This window comes from Myotis daubentonii, chromosome 10 (genome assembly GCF_963259705.1).
Source record: "Myotis daubentonii chromosome 10, mMyoDau2.1, whole genome shotgun sequence".
In the NCBI taxonomy this organism is placed as follows: Eukaryota; Metazoa; Chordata; class Mammalia; order Chiroptera; family Vespertilionidae; genus Myotis; species Myotis daubentonii.
Genome location: NC_081849.1, coordinates 17,586,246 through 17,607,357, shown reverse-complemented (window position 1 = coordinate 17,607,357; position 21,112 = coordinate 17,586,246). Strand labels below are relative to the sequence as shown.

General features: G+C 41.2%; 1 protein-coding gene across 10 annotated transcripts in view; it reads left to right on the top strand.

The window, feature by feature from the left end:
• CADPS2 (calcium dependent secretion activator 2) overlaps nucleotides 1-14,143 on the top strand; it is a 485,821-nt gene extending 471,678 nt beyond the window's left edge. For all 10 annotated transcript variants that reach the window (XM_059711678.1, XM_059711675.1, XM_059711674.1 and 7 more), the window contains 2 exons: nucleotides 7,828-7,932; nucleotides 13,185-14,143. In XM_059711678.1, the coding sequence (XP_059567661.1) occupies nucleotides 7,828-7,932; nucleotides 13,185-13,358 (279 nt within the window). In that variant the 3' untranslated portion in view covers nucleotides 13,359-14,143. The remainder of the gene's footprint in view (nucleotides 1-7,827; nucleotides 7,933-13,184) is intronic.
• The last annotated feature ends 6,969 nt before the right edge of the window (nucleotides 14,144-21,112 follow it).

The window sequence follows — 21,112 nt, the reverse complement described above, 5'->3', positions numbered from 1 at the left end:
GTCCTTCAACAACTAGACAATGCATGTTGTGTGCCTGACATTCTGGTAAGGGCTGGAGGTAGCAATAAAAATATGAATCATTGCTGTTTTGTGGATACAGCCCATTGAGGTGGACATACAGTACATTCTACAATGTTTTTATAGACACTCGTACGGAGTTCTAGGAGCAGAAATACAGGAGCAGCTAACTCTACCTAGTAAGAGAGAGTATTGGATTTATAGCAGAAATAATGGTTGAACTGAGTCTTAAAGGTCAACTTGGATCTGGCTGGGGAACCGTGTGGGGTTAAACGTCGAGACAGGGGACTGGCCCAGAAACCCAGCATCCAGCAGAGCAGCGGGTCGCTCCGTTTGCTGACAAGGGTTCCCGTGGGAGTGCACTGAGTCAGAGGCAGAAAGGTAGCCATGTGCTTCAGTCCTTACCGCACTCTCGAAGACTCATTTTGGAATGATTGTTCCCCGTTTTTTTATAAGAAGACTGAAGCAAAAAAAAGTCTGCTAATTCTTAGACCTGGGTTTTATCTCAAAACAACTTGTGCCATTCAGTTGCAGTTCCTGGGGTCCAATTTATTTTTTACCCAGGTACCCTTCATTATTGATTTAGATGCAGTACTGACCAAAATGTTATCTATAGTGTTCAAAATGAACCATTCAACTATATGAAAAGGTCAAAGTGCCCCAATGAACTATTCATGGACTGTGACTGTGCCCCAAACTGGTGCATATGCCAGTATAATTGGATTGACCCGAGTTCATTTTAGTCAAAAGATTCGTCAAACTAGTGTCTACCTCATCATTTAGTAACAACTGATCATCTGAAATTTTCACTTTATAGTCATTAGTCTTTATAACATTCGGAAACGAACCACAAAGTAAATGTACAGAAGTACTTGCCCGCTTGGTGATGATGAATATTAAGAACAGTATGAATATTAAGAACAGTTTTATTTTAGTCTCCTGTGTAGTGTGGAGAAAGGCAGGCTAGTGGAATAACATTACCGTCAGGACACCTTGGAATGAAGGAAGTTTGGGTTAATGTCATAGTAGTGAGTGGAAAAGAGCTTGTGAGACTCCCAAGTTCTGGAATTTGCCCTGCTCTGTAACTCACTCTGTTTTGTATCTGAAAAGATTCTAATTCACCTGAAAATATCTTGGTTATTACATTGAGACATTTTTAAAAAGAGAAAGTATGAAAAAAGTATTGAACTTCAAGAACAGGAAAGTTTTTCCAGTATTTAACAAGCATTTACTAGATACCTACTGTATGCCAAGCCTGCCAGGTTAGCTCTGTGTACATTTCCTCATCATAGTGCTCGTGAACTCTCATTTGCAGACTTCCTGGTAGAGTTTTTAAAGTACAAATCACCCTGAATGTGAGGCTATTGGACATGGAAGAAAAAAGACATGAATCAAATACTTCTCTGTAGTTTTAAAAAAGAAGAAAGCTACAAACATGGGTCAGGTCCCCTTATGAATGAACCAACGACCTTTGTCCACATTGCCTTGTTTTGGTACAGTGGGAAAAAAAATCCTTTCTGGTATTCCTAAGCATTTGGGTGTATGGCACTTTAAAATGTCTTAAGGGGACCTGTGGGAGATGTGTAGCTTAAGAGCCATTTGGTTGGTTAACCTAACAGGGAGTGTGGTTCTTTAAATAATTTATTTACATATTACATCATTGGGTTTACAGATATCTTTGAAAATGCAGATTGCATTAACTTGTAAGGAAATGTGAAGGACTTAACAGTATCTCCTGTATGACTTCACAATCCTGTGTTAGATCGACTAGCAAGAGCCACCAGGAATGATCGAGTTGTTTTCTTAGTTGTCTGCTAGAAGCAACAAATTATCCTTCAAGAATCAGAGATTTTATTGACAGAACAAACTGTTTTCTAGAAAGAAATTGAATAGCCTAGAGTCGTGAGCACAGACTCTGGAGTTTAGATAGAAGATAAAAATCGAAATCCTGCCACTTATACTTGCATAAACTTGGATTAATTGCTTAATCTAAACCCAGTTATCTACCCATAAGCTCAGTTTTCATAGGCAGAATGGGGATGACAATAGCCATCCATCAAGGTTGTAAGAATTAAATGACATTTTAACTGATGCACTCGATTAAGAAAAATGTCAGATTCCTTTATAATCGGAATTCATAAAGAAAATAGTAATAAGAATAACTGTATCTTACAGTTCTTTATAAATCTCATGCATTCCTCATTACACTTTGTTTGACTTTTATATGGCACTACTTCATTAAAATACCAAAATGAGTAAGTTAAAAAACAAACAGGTGATAGAAAGTTCTGGAGCTCTAAGCTTGCATTTTGTTTTTAAGAATAAAGCTATATTTAGGCCACATATGAAAAGAAAAAATATGGCAATTTAGCTTCTCCCCTCATTTTTACAAGAATCACAAGCTATATTGTTTCTAATCATGCCCTTTACTCTGACAAATATAACCTCATGGTATTTCTGGAGATTATCAGAGTCTAATTATTTTAGATTCATAAAATCTGCCCTTCACATTACAGATGAGAAAACTGAGGCGTAGAGAAAGCCAGTGACGGGCTCAGTCAAGGAGAGAGTAGCATGAAAGGGGGCCACACTACTCGCCTCTCAGCTCCCCTACTTTGCTCTGCGTCAGCCAGCCCTCAGCTGCCACGTGGAGACGGGAGTCTCTGTCTTCCATCGTGGGTCTTGCTGGGAGTGTTGATAAGTGTAGGTTAGGCCTGTATTTAACCATAAGACTGGCTTCGGTTTTCCTTACATATAGCCGTTACTCTTATTCCAAGCCAACAACAAATTCACACTTAACACTTCCAAAATGCTTGTGTTTTGGGGTCTGTTTTGTGAAGCTAAATATGGTCATTTTCGCAGGATGCCTTGAACAGAGGAGGAAATGTTGATATCACTGTATCTAACTTACCATTAAAAAAAACTTTGCATTTTAATGTTTAGAGATGGGAAGTGAGCGGCGCTAAATTTAGTTACACTACATAGATGTACGGTCGACAAAAGGAACACTCAGTGTGTACGTAATAACACATTTCTATGTACTTGTTAATAGACTGGTGAAACTGTCAGGCATGAATATCTCTAAGTATTTTGTTGCTCTCTAAAGCTACCAGTCATCCTAAAGGATGGCTTATATTTATCAAACATATCAAAACCTTCAGCATTTCAAGAATATTATGTTTTTATTCTATTAAACCTTGCATTTAAAAGGTACATCTTTTCTAAGGTGAGATTTTCTAGATGGTATTTCAACACAGTGACTCAGTGCCTGTAAAACAGCTTATCTTGAAATAGATGAAGACATACATGCCTACTGTGGAAGTTCAGCCACTCCATATCGTTAGTGCACTAAAACGTGTTGGTTCTTTTCTATTTTTTCTGTTGTTCACCTATTGAGACGAACATAGCTGGAGAAAAATGAGAGTAGATCAACTAGTTGCACCAATTCATAATCAATAAAAAGCTAAACACTTAAGCAGAAAATATGTCACAGATTTGTCCCCTGGCAAAGCGGCTATTTTTACCTTGCCATCATCATCAGAAGCCACATTCTGATGGAAATCATTTGCTGGAAGCAGCCTCGATATATGAACCCTATGTGGTCTTGTGAGTCAGATTTAGGAATATCAGCTACAGAGGGCCTGAAGGCATTGTGCATTAGTATGTATTGAGACCTCATTGCAGGTGGCAAGCAGCTGGACTTGTTAAAAACAAAACTTCCCAAATAAATGTGCAATGCTGGTTTCCGGGCAATACGCATTACACTTAATCGAATCATCCTTAAAATGTTATACATTAGCAGGAAAGGAACCTGTGCGCATTTAGTATATTTGTTTTGCATCTCCACCGGCCAACAGAAGAGTGGAATTCCTTAACTGCTTCTCTTTAACTTGCATGAAGAAAGCACGGTATGTTGCTAAATCTCTTTTCACCCGCGCTGCAGAGAAACAACTTTAATCCTTGTTAGAAAATTGCCGAGTCTGGGGCTGACAAAGAGCTCATGCTTGTTTCATTGTTAGTGCTCCGGGGCCCCGAGAGCAGAGCCCTTTACAGCTGCAAGGATCCCGCCCGGCTCAGCTGCACTATTTAGGAGAGGAGGTTTGTCAATTTCTATTGACAATGGAGAGAATTTTTCAGGGCCTGTAGTAGTGTGGCACAGTTGGGGATCAATGCCAGCCATTCAGGCTGCACCCTCTTTCATTGCTTTGGTTTGTTAATTCAAGACTAAAGGTCCACGGAGGGGGTTCAGGGTGTTTAAGAAAGCTGATGAACTGTTTAAGAAAGCTGATGAACTGCAAGCGCTCATAGCCGTGGTGTGGCAATTTCCATAGTCAGTGGCAACTCCGGGCACGGAGGGAGCTGTGTCCTTGTTGACCCTCTTGTTATTAAAAATGCACAAGTGCTGCGCTTCTCAATATTTCCACACTCTTCCATTGTCAATACCACCTTCTGAGCCCTTCAGCTTGTTGCTTGCTCTAAAGATCTTCTTAGATTGGGTTTGAAAACTTCACCTTAAACACTAGATTAGACTGATGTTCTGTTTTCCGTGCTCCTGTTGATTTGTTGAACCTTCCCAGGGCTGGAAAGCAAGTAGCAGCTTGATGGGGAGACGGGCTGCTAATATGATTTACCAGTCTACAGTCATGCACAATAAGTGTGAATAAATACAGGGGTCTCACAGAGTCAACCCTAGCCTTTCCTTTCCTTTTATTTTTGCTTTAAAAGAGATATCTCAAGAAAATGAAGTGGGTAATACATGCCCTTACAGGAGCTGAATGAACCACAAAAAGAAAAAAAAATCTATATTTTGTTAGCGTGGTAGGCTGCTGTCATGAATTTGGTGTAGGGAAAAAAAAAGATAGAATATCCACTGACTGCTTTATTCCAAAGCAGAGAATAAAGCAATAATGCCACAGCCCTGGCTCCAGGGCAAGCCACAGCACCCCTTCCTTGTCAGCCCCTGACGGGAAAAGGGAATAGTCAACCAAGTTCTTTAAAAAAAAATAACTTTTCCAAAATGAAAGGGCATTTTCGGACACTCAGACTTCACTGCACATTCATCCTTTTTCAAAACGTTTTCCCTTTGTTTTGGGAGGTTGGTTTGGTTTGGTGGGGGCAGGGGCTGAAGCTAAGCTGCTATCTTTGACTTTTTTCTCAAGATGAAAACCTAGGACTCACCATACTTCAGCACCCCAAAGAGAAAACTATCAATTCCAGCTCCAGAAATAGGAAAATGCTAGAGATTGGTTTTGTGGTTTTGTGTGTGTGTGTGTGTGTGTGTGTGTGTGTGTGTGTGTGTGTGTGTGTGTTTCATCCTATACAAGAAAGGAGAGTGTTTTTGTTTTTGTTACTTTATTCTTAGTAGCAACACAAACTGAGCTACTGCTTTCTCTTCATTTGCTTGATTTAGCTGAAGTTCTTCAAAATGCTTTGACATGGGAACCCAAAATTATGCATTCTTACCAGATACTATCATTTTTCTTATAGAATTTTCTATATAGAATAATTTGTTGGCCTTTGAAGATTATGGTAAAGGAGATTAAAAATTCTACTTAAGAGTAGTTCTCTTTTTTCTCTGTGTTTTTATGTGTGTGTTTTTGTTAACTTTGGATCATTTATTCTAAAATAGTTTTTTTTCTAAAATTATAATTTTTTCATTTTTATTAAAGGTATTACCACATTAAAAATAAATTTCTGTGTTACATTAGGTGTCTTTTTGATTACCACATAACCATTAGTATTATTCATATGTAATAGAAAAATGAAGTAAAATTAATTTTAAATTATGTAAGGATTTTTTTTAAGAAAAAATACATATGAAGTAATTTAAGAAAGTATTTTCATTTTTCTCAAATTTGTACAACTTACCATTTTTATAGTACCTGCACAGAGAGATTAACTAGTATGTTATGCTAGACTTTGTACAATTTATCATATTTTGTCCTCCCTCCCCCAACAAAAAGAAAATTTTATTATCCCCTGCAGAAGGAATAGTATTTAAGAGTCATAACCATCATGACTACTAGTATATTTTAGCTTTCAAATTATGAAGGAAGGAGTAAGGGTCTTAAGTATCACCAGTCCGGTGAGTGTTTACCTGTATTAAAATAGAACTCAAGAAGTTAAGACTAAAAATAATTTGAAATAAGAAAGCATAGAATTTAAATGGTATCAGAAATAAAGAGATTATAAAATATTTTAGATGTAATATGTCAGCTGAAGTACTGAATTCATTAGCAGTTCATTTTTTAAGAGTTTAGGAATTTGTCTCATTTTATAAAACTTATTTCTGATAATTTTACATGTCTTAAAATTAAGAAAGTAATCTTTAGAAAAGAGCGAAATTAGATACATGAATAATATATTTTTTAAAGATCATAGTCTAACCAATTTTTAAAATGTTCACTCATCCATTTGCTATCACAGTATTTAGTAAATCAGTTCTTCATTTTATCTAGCTTATCTCATTTTAAACATGTATGTTCAGTGTACTAACAAATCAATAGAAAGAAGTCTGATGAATATGAAACCAAATTCATTCTTAACTTATGCTTAAAATACCATTTATTATACTAAATTTTATTAGAACAATGTTACTACAAGTCCAGATAAATTTCAGACTTATTTGTATCCCTTGAGGTTTCTCTTAGAAGTTGCACTTACTGTTTTATTATGTGAAGAGAAATATTTAAGTTTTTTTTATGTTCCAATACCTACGAACATATGCATACGTGTGTGACCTGTAGTGTCACTATGTTTTGTATACAAACAAGGTACGAGATTTCTTCTCTTTCAAAAACTCTCATCATCTCCTAAGTGCTGAATAGACGGGTATTTCTCATGGTTACCTGAACGAGTAGCATGATTATTCTTACAGAATCACCTAAACCGTGCTTGGCGCATGGTAGTCATTGAATCTCTTAATATGTCACCACTGACAGATTGCCTTTGACAACTGGAACAAAATCCCTCCTTTTGCTACACTTGCAGACATTAAAGATGAATAGGAAATTACATTAAAGAAGAATTTCAGTTTTCCCCTAAAGAGAGTTGTAATAAACAGAGGTAAATGAACCATCCAAAACCCTCGCAAAATGGAACAGAAACTTTCCTTTCAACTGACAGCTGTTTTGTGACTCTTATAAGACACGAGGAAAAAACAAGTCACAAGAATTCCATCCTGATGATGTTCATGCCTACGACCTGAAATTTTTATTTGAGGTGGTTTTAAAAGATTTTGGCAAATACTTGACAATCAATAGCAGGTACATGTGTGCTTGAGGATTGTAGTTCTGTGAGCTGTGGCTGTTTTTGCCATCACTCCTTCACAATGTCATTTCTAGGCATTGCCTACATGCATTAGGGCATAATGCACCTACTCTTGGATTTTTACATAACATACAAGCTAATGGCAAATTTTCCTTTGAAAATTATTTACCTGTTTTTTTCCTGCTATTTGGCAGTTTGTTCAGTCCCATAACGTGAATTTAGTACCCATTGTTACCTACAAATTGCAAAGCAGGCCAGTAGGCAGCAAGTGCGAAAACACTGTTTCCCATGACTATGTTACTGCTGAAAGCCTGTAATGTTCATTCATGGGAAGAACGGGCCAGGTCAGCTTAGCAGATTCTCTAGCTAAACATACAATTCTGTTAACAGGAAATTATAGCGTTATTGACTTCAAGTGCTGATCTGTGGTCATTTCGGAGTGTTCATTACCCCCTCATTACCGAATCTGTTACATGAACACTGCAGAGGTTTTTTTTTCTTTCCTCTTCTCCTCCCCTCTGCCCCCATCCCTCCTTCCAGCAATGGTACAGCAGTTCCATGAAAGTCATCTGTGTGTGGCTGGCGGACAGATTAGACCTTCAGCTTCATATTTACCAACTGAAGACGCTCATCAAGATCGTGAAGGTAAACAAAATGTGTGTGGATGTGAATTGCCCAGCGAGCTAGAAAGAGTAATGACAAGATATTGGCATACAAATAAAGCATCTGGTTTGATGCGACTCCGTGGGTTTAAGTACTTTTCAAACAGCACTGTCAGCAGTGATGTGCTGCTGTTTATTTCCATTTTCAGTTAGATTACTCAATAAATGTAAACTTATCTTCTTTGCTCTAATAAATAAAAAATACGTTGTTATCAAGTAATCACAATTTTACATAACATACAGAAAACCCCTAGCACATTTACCTGAAGGTAGGCGGTCCACAATAATTTTGTATTTTCTTAGGTATAGAAATGTTTTCTCATGATGTATTCCCTCCCTATTTACTGGGATCATATATCATTAGGAGGGCTTTTTTCATTTGACAATAGGATAAGGAGAGCCTCCATTCTTTTGTTATATCCTGACACAAAAGTAATGCATTGTCACTGCCTGAACTCTTTGGAAGCATGCCTCTTCCTATATGTAAGGATCATCAGCTTCAGTGCTGGGGACCATCAAAACTAACAGATGTCATCACGTCCATTTTGACTTTTGCTCTTGAAGAGAAAAGGTAACAGCATATGTTATGTTTAGTGAACAGAAGCTTTACTTCAATCTTCGTACCATTTATCAAATTAGTACATACCTACATATGCACACATACATAAAGTTATGTATAATTACATATGTGCCTATGTGTGTGTGCACATATGTATTTTTATGTATGTGCATGGTTATGTGTGTGCATATGTGTATATGTTCATGCACACACATACACACTCACGTATACACATTGATTTTCAAAGTGTCATTCCTGACCTGGCATTATCAACATCACCTAGGAACTTTCTAGACATGCTGACTAGTTATCTAACCCCAGATCTACTGAATCAGAAACTCTGAGAGCAGGGCCCAGCAATCTGGATATACTGTAGTTGTTCAAGTTTAAGAACTACTGTTACATCATTAAAGGAAGTTTTTTCCGCATTAAAATATTTCCCATCATTCTCTTGGTTCCTGCAATCTAATTAGAATGCAAATTATTTTGTGCCATAGACATACAGGTTATCACAGATTGGAAAGACCCACAAATAAAAAAGTTCTGTTCCAAAGTAAGAAGTTGGCAAACCTGGCACATAGAACCAGATCTATAATGGCACGGTAATAGCAGTCATGATTAGTCAAAAATAACAAGTCACATGATAGCCACCTACTAACACATTACATTTCTTCCAGGACACTTCTTACCAGGTATTATTTATTTTACAAAGAAACTGAAAGCACACTAAGACGTGTTCACATTTGCCTTAATTTCCTTATTGTTTCTTCCTTGTTTCTATAAATGTGATGAGGAGAGCTTTCAGATGAAGTTTGTCTTTCATAAAAGAGAATCAGGATAATCTGGTTCTTACCTTCTAAAAATATGTATATGTGAAGGTTGCAGTCTATACTGTTGGGATTAGCTGGCTGCCCTTATGATCAGCCTCATTTTCAAGCTGATGTCCACTGGGTTTAGGGTGTCAGAAGTTACATATTCAATCAATTAATATTAGTTGATAGATTCAGCTCTTTACTTTGTTTTTATAACAAAAACCTTTTTTTTTAACTTAGCTTCTTTTTTGTCTTTTCAATTAGCCCATCATTTATTTCTTTCAAAATTATTCCTTTTCTCATATTCTCAAGTCATTGCAATTAAAAATCAATCACCAGTAAATGTTTTAGCAGAAAATAACAATTAATGCTTTCTTGAATTTTACAGTGACACTTCCATTGTACTCTAAGCCAATCGATTTATCTTAACTTTAACATATTTTTCATTATAGCTGCCAATAGCTAAGACTGATAAGTATGGTATTAAATTTCATGAATATGTTTGACTTCCAATGTTTTGTTTTTCACAAGCAGATTCAGCCAATGCTTTCTTGGGCTGATCGATATATTTATTCAAGTCATAGGGCTTTATTTAATAATTTAAATTAATTATTTTCACAATAAAAAATCAGGATGAATTAATAATTTAGTGTTCTAATGGTTTTTTCCTACTTTGACTATAAAGAGACTTTAACCAATTTCAGACATAAATTCATCATTTTTCAAACCTATATGGTCATGTTTATAATAATCATTTTCCAATGAATTTAAGGAGAATTGTATGGAATTGTGAAGGCCGCTGATAGGCTTTCCTTTCATCCAAATCCCTTACACTTGGCCTGCATGTGGCAGCAGAGTAGCTCGCTCTCCCCAGGAGTCACGGTCCTCCACCTTTGCAACTTAGTCCTTACTACTCACAAGCATTGTCATTGTTCTCTGCCCCTGGAGACCCAGACACCACCTACATTTACATGAGAGCCGACTTTGTCCCACAAAGATACTTAGACATTACTTGCTTTATTTAAGTTGCAAAAAAAGAACACCCAAAAACAAAACCCAACTAATTCTAGTAAGATTTTCACAAAATGTTTAGGACTCAGAAGCTATTTGCAAAGTTTTAACATCAGAATGATTTACTTGGGGAGGGAAAAAATCGAATCCTCATATAATCAAAATGGTGGACTGTGTTCTCTCTAGTGGCCATGTGACATTTCAAATCAGTTAACATAAAGCAGCTGCCTCTTTTACTAGGAGAAAAGGCAAGTGAGCAGCACCCAATGGCAGACACTTAGCTTAAATAAGAGCCAAGCAGACCTTCCCTGGCAGCCACAGAGGCTATCCAAGTGTAAATAACATTTTATGAATTCTAAAACAAGAGAGAGATTGCAAGGGTACCTGCCCCTAACTGCTGATCACTTGCTAATAAAACAAGGAAGTGGAGTCTTAATTATATCTACGTTAGAAAGCCTTCACAATACAAATCTGTCCCTGCTAACGTATTGATAATCAAACTAAGTCTAAGGAAAGTCATTCCATAAAATAAGAAAGTAGGATTCACAAGCCACATATATAATTATCAGTGGAGCAATAATATTTTAGACCAGATAGGTCATCTGTAGATGAAAATTTGGGTGTTTGATATCATTTTAATCTATTAGACACTTATAGGCTTGAACACAGATCTCTATGGTTGTAATACCATGTATTTCAGTTACTGGATTCTTTAGACAAAACTTACCTTTCAGAGTTACTTCATGGGTTTTCATATAAATGATCACAAATTTTGATGTATTATTACTAAGGTACCATCTTAGAAAGAGATGAGGATGGAGGGTTGTTTGTGTCTTAAAATATTAGAATCCAAGTAAAAATAGTTCTGATCACATAAGAAGAAAACTACACTCTGCATCTAAATGTTGCTTGCTGTTGCGATACTAACTTCAGATTCTATACAGTATTCCTCACAGTTCAGCTTCTTTTTAGATTTGGTGGACTTTTCAAATATGAATTTTATTTCTAACCACTGATAATTCCAAATAAAAAAAAGTATTCACCCTCCATACTTACTTTTGACAAATCACTTCTGAAACTTGGTGTAGCAACATGGGGCATAAGTCAGATGAAATAAGACAGGAAGATAAAATATGCAAATAGCAATGAGCCCACTACCTTGTATCCAGAAGGCTGTTAGTAGGCCAGTATCTATATCAAGGGGAATCAGATATCATCTGTCAGCACTTTCACCTCATGTGAAGAAGCTCCTTTAGCTCAACCATCTGAATAGTAAATTTGCCTTCTACTGTGGTGAGTGAAATCAAACATCCTCTAATGTTAATTTCCAGATGTTGGAGTTATAATATTGTGCCATCAAGTACAACATTCCTTCTTATTTTACTAAGTATTCATCTATTAAATGCAAAACTCCCCTCTTCCCCCCCCCCAAAAAAAGATGACCATTAGCAATCAGTGGCATATTGATATGTATAGAAGATACTTTGGGGCCAGTTCGTTGAAATCTGACTGCTTGATATTCTAAAACTAATATAGGACAGTTAAATTATATTTAAAGATATTTAGGTTAAAAAATGGCCTTAGAAGTGCCTCAACAGAATGGAAATCTTCATTTGTTCTTTGTTTCCCCGTTGAACTAATTCTCAATTTCTTTCTACAACTTTAATTATCAACACTAAAATACCTGTGTTGTTTAGTCATAGAAAAATCATATCTGAGGAAAATCACACATAAGGGGAAAGTGAAATTAAGGGAAGCTTTACAGGCTACATATCTGAAGTGTCACAGAACCCAGAGTTCGGTTGTTCTTGTTGTTTTTGAGAATCACTGTAGAAACAATATCACGGTATTCTATTTTTGACATATAACACACCAAATTATAACTTACTGTTTCACAAAAGATGTAAATACATATTTTATTAGCCCATCTATGAGAGCTTTATGCCAGAATTTGACAATTCAGTCCAAGGGAATTTCAAAAGGAAAGGACAGAATGCATAGACATTTAGGTGTACACAAAATTGTATCCCTTGTTACATATAAATAAATTTTATAATTCACAAGCGGTGAAATTACAAACTTCTTTTACTAATAATAGTATTAATCTTCGCCCTCCATACACCTTCCCCCAAAAAACTAATGCATTTTATAAAATGTGATGTATTTTTAAGTATTAAAGGAAAGTCTCCTCAAATGTAATACTAAGGATTCTTTTCGTATTAAATATATATATCAGAACATATAATTTTATCTTGTTACAAGTTATCCAAATAGTAAATCCTATGTAATTAGTAATATTTTGGAGGAAAGCTCAATTATCATCTGATAGTTAAAACGTTTTGGTCTATTTATAGTGATTCTAGGTTAAATAGCTCTATCCGAAGTCTCTCATTTCATTTTCTCCCTAGAAATACACCAACAAGATCACTGATAATCTGAAGCTATTCATGGATTGCCCAAGATCATTTTGGAAATGCTGATTGTGTTTATGTACATCCTAGAGGCCTGGTGCACGAATTCGTGCATGGGTGGGGTCCCTCAAACTGGCCAGCAATCAAGGCCATCTCGCCCAGTCCCGATGGGGGCCGATAGGGGCCGGCCAGCCGGGGAGGGACTATGGGAGGGCTCCCAGGCATATCTGGCTCTACTGGCCCAGTCCCCATTGGCCGGACCCCAGCAGCAAACTAACTTACCAGTTGGAGTGTCTGCACATCATAGCGACTGTTCAAGCGGTTGACCAAACGGTCAGACACTTAGCATATTACACTTTTATTATATAGGATAGACATCCGAATATACCTGCACACATATAATCCATACGTGGTCTAAACAATGTTTCTCTTTATCCTTCAGAAAACCTATAGGGACTTTCGATTGCAGGGTGTGTTGGAAGGCACACTGAACAGTAAGACCTACGACACTGTGCACAGGCGGTTAACAGTGGAGGAGGCTACAGCCTCTGTTTCAGAAGGAGGCGGACTTCAGGGCATTACCATGAAGGACAGTGACGAAGAAGAGGAAGCCTGAGGGTGTGCAGCTTGTAGAAGAGAGCAGGTCCTTGACATGGCTTTATTTTGTACCTGGTCCTTGTAGTTACAGTGTTTGACCAAATAAAAATGCTTGTCTTTCACTCCACATTTTCAAAAGTAAACCTGGAAGCAGAAATAAAGGGGAAAATGTCAAGTTTGCCAAGTTTTTGTTTTGTTTTTAAGAAGAGCAGCCATTTTTGTGTTGCTTGACCCAATATGAGCTTTGGCTCTGTTTGTGACTAGAACTATTTTCTTAGTTGACTTTTTTTTTTCTGTAATCACATCAAATAGTGTCCTGTGTATGAAGTGAGTATGTCTCATAATACCACATTGTGAGAAGTCACTTCTGTTCACTCTGCCAGCTCTGCCGTACCCGTGTTAAAGTGGTGTGGACAGTTTATCATCTATGTGCAAGGTTTGTTTCATAATTAATTTGTCATTGTTGTGACGTCTGAGAAAACATTAACCTTGGTTCTTAGTACTCTGAATTGGCCTGCAGGTATATTCCTGGGCTTAAAGGACTGCCAAAGCCAAATAAAGGCTAGATTACCCAATGTCCTGTGTCTTGTTCCATTCTGAACATTTCTTTTTCAAATGTAAAAAAAATCCCAAAGTGTGGGTTAGTGAGTGTGCTGCCATCAATATACTTTATTCTCCTACTTGTAAGAGCTTGCAGGCAATAAAAACCCATTTAGTCATAAGCACTTCTGTATTTATTAGACTTGTATAGATTAAATGCAGTAAAAAATGTTTGCAGTATTACAAACATCATAACAATTTGGCTCTGTTTTGTTTCTTGCTTAATTTTTTGTCTCGTTCACAATCAAATGAGTAAAAAATTAACACTGCTTTGCACCTAGTAGGCACACACATTTGTTAAAAGACTTAGTACTAGGACAGCATTTTTCCATAGCAACGGTAATGTTGACTACATACTTAGATATTGTGTATTATTAGTTAACACTAGCAATTAATGGTAACTAGTAATTAGTTAATACTAGGAATGCTGGTACTGTTAACTAGCAATTGACTTATTAATTAACAGTTATTTCTCCCCCCAAAGTATTTTCTTGCAACAATTTTGATAGATAAATAACAGTAGTGTGCTTTGTAATTCCCTATGAATTTTTATTTTTGTATTTTTTTCTAAAATATGTTGGCATGTTTGCTACTGCATTCATTCATACGTAATGTTTCCATTAAGTACGTTAATGCAAAATAAGTGGAGTTATCCCTGAATTTTATGTAAACTTAAGTTTCAAAACTTTGGAAGTGAAACTTCTTGGATTTTTAAATTCATTCCACCATTGGCATTACAAACGATGGCTTGGTACCCAGATTAGCCCATAACGATCTATTTCATCCAAGTTATCTATAATAATAAAAGCATAATATGGTAATTAGACCGGACTTTCTTCCGGACAACCTTCCGGACGAAGCCGGGGCTGTGAGGGAAGCCCGGGTCCCTGGTGCCAGAGGGTAGCCGGTGCTGCCTACAGGGGGGAAGGAAGGCTTATTCTTGCACAAATTTTGTGCACTAGGCCTCTAGTTACATAATATTGTTTTCACTCAACTTCTGGGTCCCAGGGGTAAAAGACCCTGTGGTACAAGGTCAACAGGAAAGGAGGTTTCTCCCCCTTTCTGGGTTAGAGACTAACTCTACCGCTCAGCAATTTTGAAAGGGAGTTTGTCTTGGAATGCTGTCCTTCCCTCTCTCTCCACCCTCAGGCTCAGGACCACCCTTTCTTCAAGCCCTCAGGTGTCCAGTCATGCTCCCCTAAGTCCCCAAGCTTGGGGCTTGCTACACAGCCCAAACTGCTCTAGGCTTAGAAATTACCCACCCTTGTTTTCTGTTCAATAACCTGTCTATTTCCTTGATACAGTTCATCTCAGTGCAGTTGGCCCATTTTGTCCTAAAGTATGAATGACTGGTGAACTGCTCTTAACCATGAGTGCATGTGGAATTTAGCAATAAAGGGGAAAGCCTGTGTTTCAGGGGAAAGTACTTGGAGCCTGCGGGAGGGCCTTGCTGCTGGCTTCACCCACTTAACCTCCCTAATGGCCCTCTTTGCTGGTCAGCCTCTCCTAGCTTCTCTCTAGATTGGGGTGCTCCCTGCCCTTTGGTACCCAGATTCCTAAAAGCTCCCTTCCCATTCCAACCTCCACTGGCGCCCCACAGTGAGGATAACAAAAGCAGGTATGAGGACCAAAGACTATCCTTTCAGCCCAAGAAAGGTGTGTAAAGAGAAACTTATAAAACAACCCTGAAAAAGACGGAAAAGTTGCTTGTGGTTTCCTACCCAGAAATGCCCTTCAACATAACTGCAAATTGCTTGAAATGACTTCATAAGTTGGTGTGTGTGACTGTTGGGTGAATACCCAAGCATCTATTAGAGGAAGCCACGTGTTATTTTTTTTAGGGTATCATTTTTTAAAAGGAATTTAATCGGAAACCTAACAAGTCTTGCAGTGAAAGATGTTGAAGTGAAAATCAGTTTTTAACCCCAAAGAAATGGCGCTCCCCTCCTGAATGGCCTTGGGGCAGGGCAAAAAAAAAAAAAAGGCATTCTCTGCACAGTTTGGTGAGTGTCGCTGGAAAAAATAATACCGTCTCAAGTCCGGGCGCAGCGGGTTTGTTAAGTAACACGTCTGGAAGGGAGATTTCTCCAAACACTTGGAGAAAAATCATGAAAAGACTCTCTCCGGCCAACGGAGACAACCACAGAGCTTCGTGTCAACCTCTGGGCTCCGGGTGTGGGTCGTTCCTGCATTCACGGCTTTTCCACTTGAATTCCCTTTAGTTCTTGCTCATTGTCCCTCCTCCGGAGAAAGGATTTCTTGCTACTTTTGCAGTAAACGCCGCTGCAGTGTCTCCGGACTCCCACCCCGCCCCCAGGGTCGTAGTGGGACCGACGCCGCCCTCCTTCGCCCGAGGCGGCCCGGGGCGAGGGGTCCTTGAGCCCTGGTAGGTGCGCTTGAATGGAAAAGAGGTCACACGTCTCTCGCGGCTCAGGGAACCCCCGGGACCCCTTCCCGCTGCCCCCCCTCCTCGGGGAAACCCGCAGCGATCCCAGGCCGGGGGCCCTGGGCCCAAGGATGTCTGTGGGATCCCCGCGCCCCCGGGACGCAGCCCCGGCCTCCCCGAGCCCCTCCCGCCACCCGCTTGTAGAAGGACCCGAAGGGGGCGAGTAGAGGAAGAGCTTGGTCGCTTTTATTTCTGCCGATATAGACCGTGGAAACTTCTCGGTCCGGGCTCCTAATGGGAGCTGATAGGTCTAAAGGGAGCTGAAAGATCCATGTTCCTGAGATGTTCACGTCGCTGGTGGCAGAGCCACCTGGTGCGCCCCGCGCGCCCTTCACCGCAGCCCCAGCCGCACCGCATGCCCTGCACCACCCCTCCCCCGCGGCTAGTGCGGGATCTGGAGGCCTGGGGTGCGGGGCCCGGAGGACTGTATCCACCGCCTTTACAACGAGCCCCTCCCACGCCCTGCCCGGTCCCGTGCGGAGCCGGTGGGGAGAGGGTCTGCTTTCCCCCTTCGAGTCGTCTCGCGGGCCGCCGGGACCCTCGGGGAGGCCCCGGTGCAGTCCGCCCAGAACTTCGCTGCAGATGGGGCTGTGCCCGGGGCTGGGACCCCTGGCGCGGGTGCCCCACGGGAGGCTCTCCCGCCGCGTTGGCTATGAGGGGGGATGCAGCGCTGCCTGGCGCTGCCCTTTGGTGCCGGTGGAGTGAGACACTCCAGGGAGCGAGCGGAGCAGGTACAGACCCGGAGCCCGGCTTCCAGGAGTCCCCAGCGGCCTTTGTCGGTGCCACACGCGACCGTTTGAAGGGAGAAGTGGGCACCGAGTGTCAGCGTGTACTCCGCAGGGAACAGGAAGTGAGGAAGGAGAATTCCATGTTTTCCCAAGTGAAGAAGACCCCGATTGAAAGAACTGCCCCCAAACCGCCATAGTGAGCGGGGGAGCAAGAAAAGCCTGGGTTTGAATCCCAGCAGCCTCCTCCCCCCGCGGCTGCGCTCCGTGGCCTTGGGCAAGTTCTCTCACCTCTGAACAGGGACGCGGTTGCAAGGAGGAGAGGCCTATAGGAAGCTGTGGCCATTATTAACTGTTCCTTTTCAATAGTTTTATTGATTTCAGAGAGGAAGGGAGGGAGACAGAGATAGAAACCTCAATGACGAGAGAGACTCGTTGATCGGCTGCCTCCTGCACACCCCACACTGGGGATCGAGCCTGCAACCCGGGCATGTGCCCTGGCCGGGAATCAAACCGTGACCTCCTGGTTCATAGGCTGACACTCAACCACGGAGCCTCGCTGCTGGCAACTGTTTCTTAAAGTAGGGCTGGGTCAGAAGGTATGAGGGAGGCCTTCACCGGTCTCACCGGCCACTCTCCCGGGTTGGCACAGGCCCTGCAGTCAGCCCCGCCCCTGGCCCCTGGCGTGGACTGGCTACAGGTCCAGCTCCCGGGTGATTTATATACAAGGCCAGCCTAGTGGGAGGAGAGGCGGAGGGGAGGGGCAAGCCCACTCCTGTCTCCAGAGCAGCGGCTTCGCTGAGAGCAGCCCCTGGGGCTGCAGTTCAGGGAGAAGGCAGCTGGAGACCGTCATTGGTCCCCCTGAGGATGAGGACGGTCAGGGGCTCTGCAACCCGGCGGGTTTGACCCGGGAAGTGCCAGGCCACAAGCGAGGCCTCTCAGGCCCTGGCCTGTGCCCAGTAGGTTTCGTTTGAGAGAGTTTCAGGGGCAAATTGGTATTCATTGATGCTTTCCACAATCTAAAGAGGCCTCCTGCATCTCACCAGAGATGCACACACAGCTTTTGGAAAATGAGGAGAGAGAGAGAGAGAGAGAGAGAGAGAGAGAGAGAGAGAGAGAGAGAGAGAGAGAGAGAGAGAGAGAGAGAGATCCAAGAGGAAAGGCGCTGCGATAGCTGAGCCAAAACTCTTAGGGAGCATTGAGTACTGAACTGGCAGCCCTTCTAGGCCGGAGGACAAGCCAATAACTAAAGGCCTGGGGTGGGGGGGGGGTGCTCCTTGGTCGCAACCCAGCACCTCCGTGGAGAGGCAGACGCACTCCCTGACGGTGCTGGGGCCAGACAGGGCTAGGCCTGGGTGAGGCAGAAACTGACCCCTTGGCAAGGGGCATACAATACTTTCTCCATCATTCCTTTAAGGTCACCCGCCTGCCCCTGACTGTGGAATACCACGAGGCCTTTAAGCTCCCAGTACTTTACAACTCCACATGAACGGTGGATGTCCTGGTATGCCTATTTGTGGGCAATACAAAAAACCAGCAAATAAACATATCCTAGGCTTGTCAGCATTCTCCCTCCGCATTGTCCATCCCCAGGGTCAGTGGTTCTCCATCGGAGAGGGAGAGAAGAGTGGATTCAAACTCAAGGACCACATGCAGATTAGTTCCTCTTTCCCTAGCCCTGGCACAGGCTTGCGTAAGGAGCTCCTACACATGGCATGTGCCTTTGCAAACATTGAAAGTGGTGCGTCAAATTACTGCCCTCTCTGCTTTAAATCAATTCTGGTTTGCCTTTTAACACCGCCTGTTTCCTGACACCCAGTAAGTAATAGTTCTCTGGGGTGTGATTGGCAGGAAAACAATTAAAGTGCTGAGGTTTGTTGTTTAGGGCATTTCCTTGAAATTCCAAGGAAGCACACCTAATTGTGACTTTGGGAAGAGATTTTGGGAAGGATGTGGAAAAGGTTAACGAAAGAGGGGCTATGTAGTAAAAAGTCAGAATCTAAACGAACTGGATTTCAAAAAGTGGAAAGTGAAACAGGAGAAAGGCCAGGTTAGGGCTTTTGCTAGGTCCTACCCACCCCCACCCTCACACACACACACACCCCAAAGCTGGGTCATAATTTTTAAAAACACATGACAGAGTTGCTGTATTGAAGAAGCTCATTCATTGCCACTCACTCAAACTGCCCAGGTTTTTGTTACATTGTGTAATTAATTGCTAGGTGAGTCATTTCAGGTCATTAGGAGAGTGTATCAAAAAATGGTTAATTTTTAAAATGCATCACTGCTTCTAAAGAGATGAAATCTGGGTTAATCAAACTCGGATTTTTGAAAGGCTTTTATAAAAGGTTAATTCAATGTGTGAATCTATGGAAGAAAGTGCCCCCTGGGGAAGGCAGGACTGAACGTGGGTGAGCAGGGCCCCAAGGTATGATAAAGGAAGTCCTCCAGGCTGTAAGAAAAACAAACGTAGCAAACGTGGTTGCCTATGTGTATTTTAACATTTCCTTGCAAATAACCAGAAATCAAATCACTGAGAAGGGCTGTTTTTTAAATACAGTTGTCTGAAAAATATTTTGGAAGAGTTTCTAGCTTAAGGTTTTGATAAGGTGATAGATGACTTTTCATGTGTAGTTTTTATTTTTAAATGTCTTTTCAATCCCCAAGGCCTCTCAAGAATAGAGTGGGCTTTGATATAGTCCCATTTACAGACAAGCTATTGAAGGCAAAGGGGAACTGCCACTAGCCTTTCTGCCCACCGGTTGCGTGGCTCTCCGGCGCTGAAACACGCTGCTATCAACATGTCCGGACAAACTGATGGTGGGAGTACTTGGGAAGAACTTTCTTAGAAAGCAGGAAAGTTTGTTCTTGATTTGAACACATAGTTGAAGAATCCAGCTTTAAAGGGATGGTCCGGTTAGGAGGAAAGGGGATTATATTGTACCCTTTAAGGGGAGAGTTGGGGGTCACATGGGGGCAGAATTCACTGTGTACTTAAAAAAAAATGGACACTTGCCGAAACTGGTTTGGCTCAGTGGATAGAGCATCGGCCTGCAGACTGAAAGGTCCCAGGTTCGATTCCGGTCAAGAGCATGTACCTGGGTTGCAGGCACATCCCCAGTGGGGAGTGTGCAGGAGGCAGCTGATCGATGTTTCTCTCTCATCGATGTTTCTAACTCTCTATCTCTCTCTCTCTTCCTCTCTGTAAAAAATCAATAAAATATATTTTTTAAAAAAATGGACACTTTCTCCTCTTAAGTTCCTGCCCATACACGTTTACTTAAAAGCTCTAAACATGAATGTAAAATAACAACTGCAAACTACCAGTGGGCTGGAGTGAGAGTTAGAGAGTATGGCCAATTTTGCACACGGGTTTTGCAGAGAAAAAGGAAGCCTGAATAATAGTCAGATGCAGAAGGAGGAGAAAGAGGAAGAAAGCCCTTTCGCTACCCATCTCCAGGGACCACCACCCTCCACTGAAACTAGAGGGGAGGGCTCCGTTGCTCACCCAGGTCTGGGGCTGGACCCACTTGGCAGAGGTCCAGACCAAGACCAAAGCGAACTCGAGCCACTGTGGCCCTCCAGGCTAATATAAGGAGACACTGGGTCCCACAGGCCTTGTCCCTGGATTTCCTCTCGCCCCGAGTTCCAAAGAAAGTCCTTAAGGGAACACCGAAAGCAGGGCTCCAGAATTCGAATTTACTAGTGGGGTCTGAGTTCAAATGCAGGGAGGAAAATCTAATCATTAAGGCAGCAACAGCAATCATGTGTGTTCTGTAGCTGCTACGTTTCACTTCTCCTTCCTGTATGTGAGTTAGTTGGTTAGAGCCCAGTCCATAGGGGTGCCACTCTTTCTGTAGGCGTGGCCCCTCACTTATTTGGGGAAATAGTAAATTGGAATTTTCTATTAATATCAAAGGGTAATGGCGTTGCTTTTCAAATAAAGCGTTTACATCAGTCAAATAAACAGGGAACAGGTCCTTTGGAACGCGAGGCACCCCA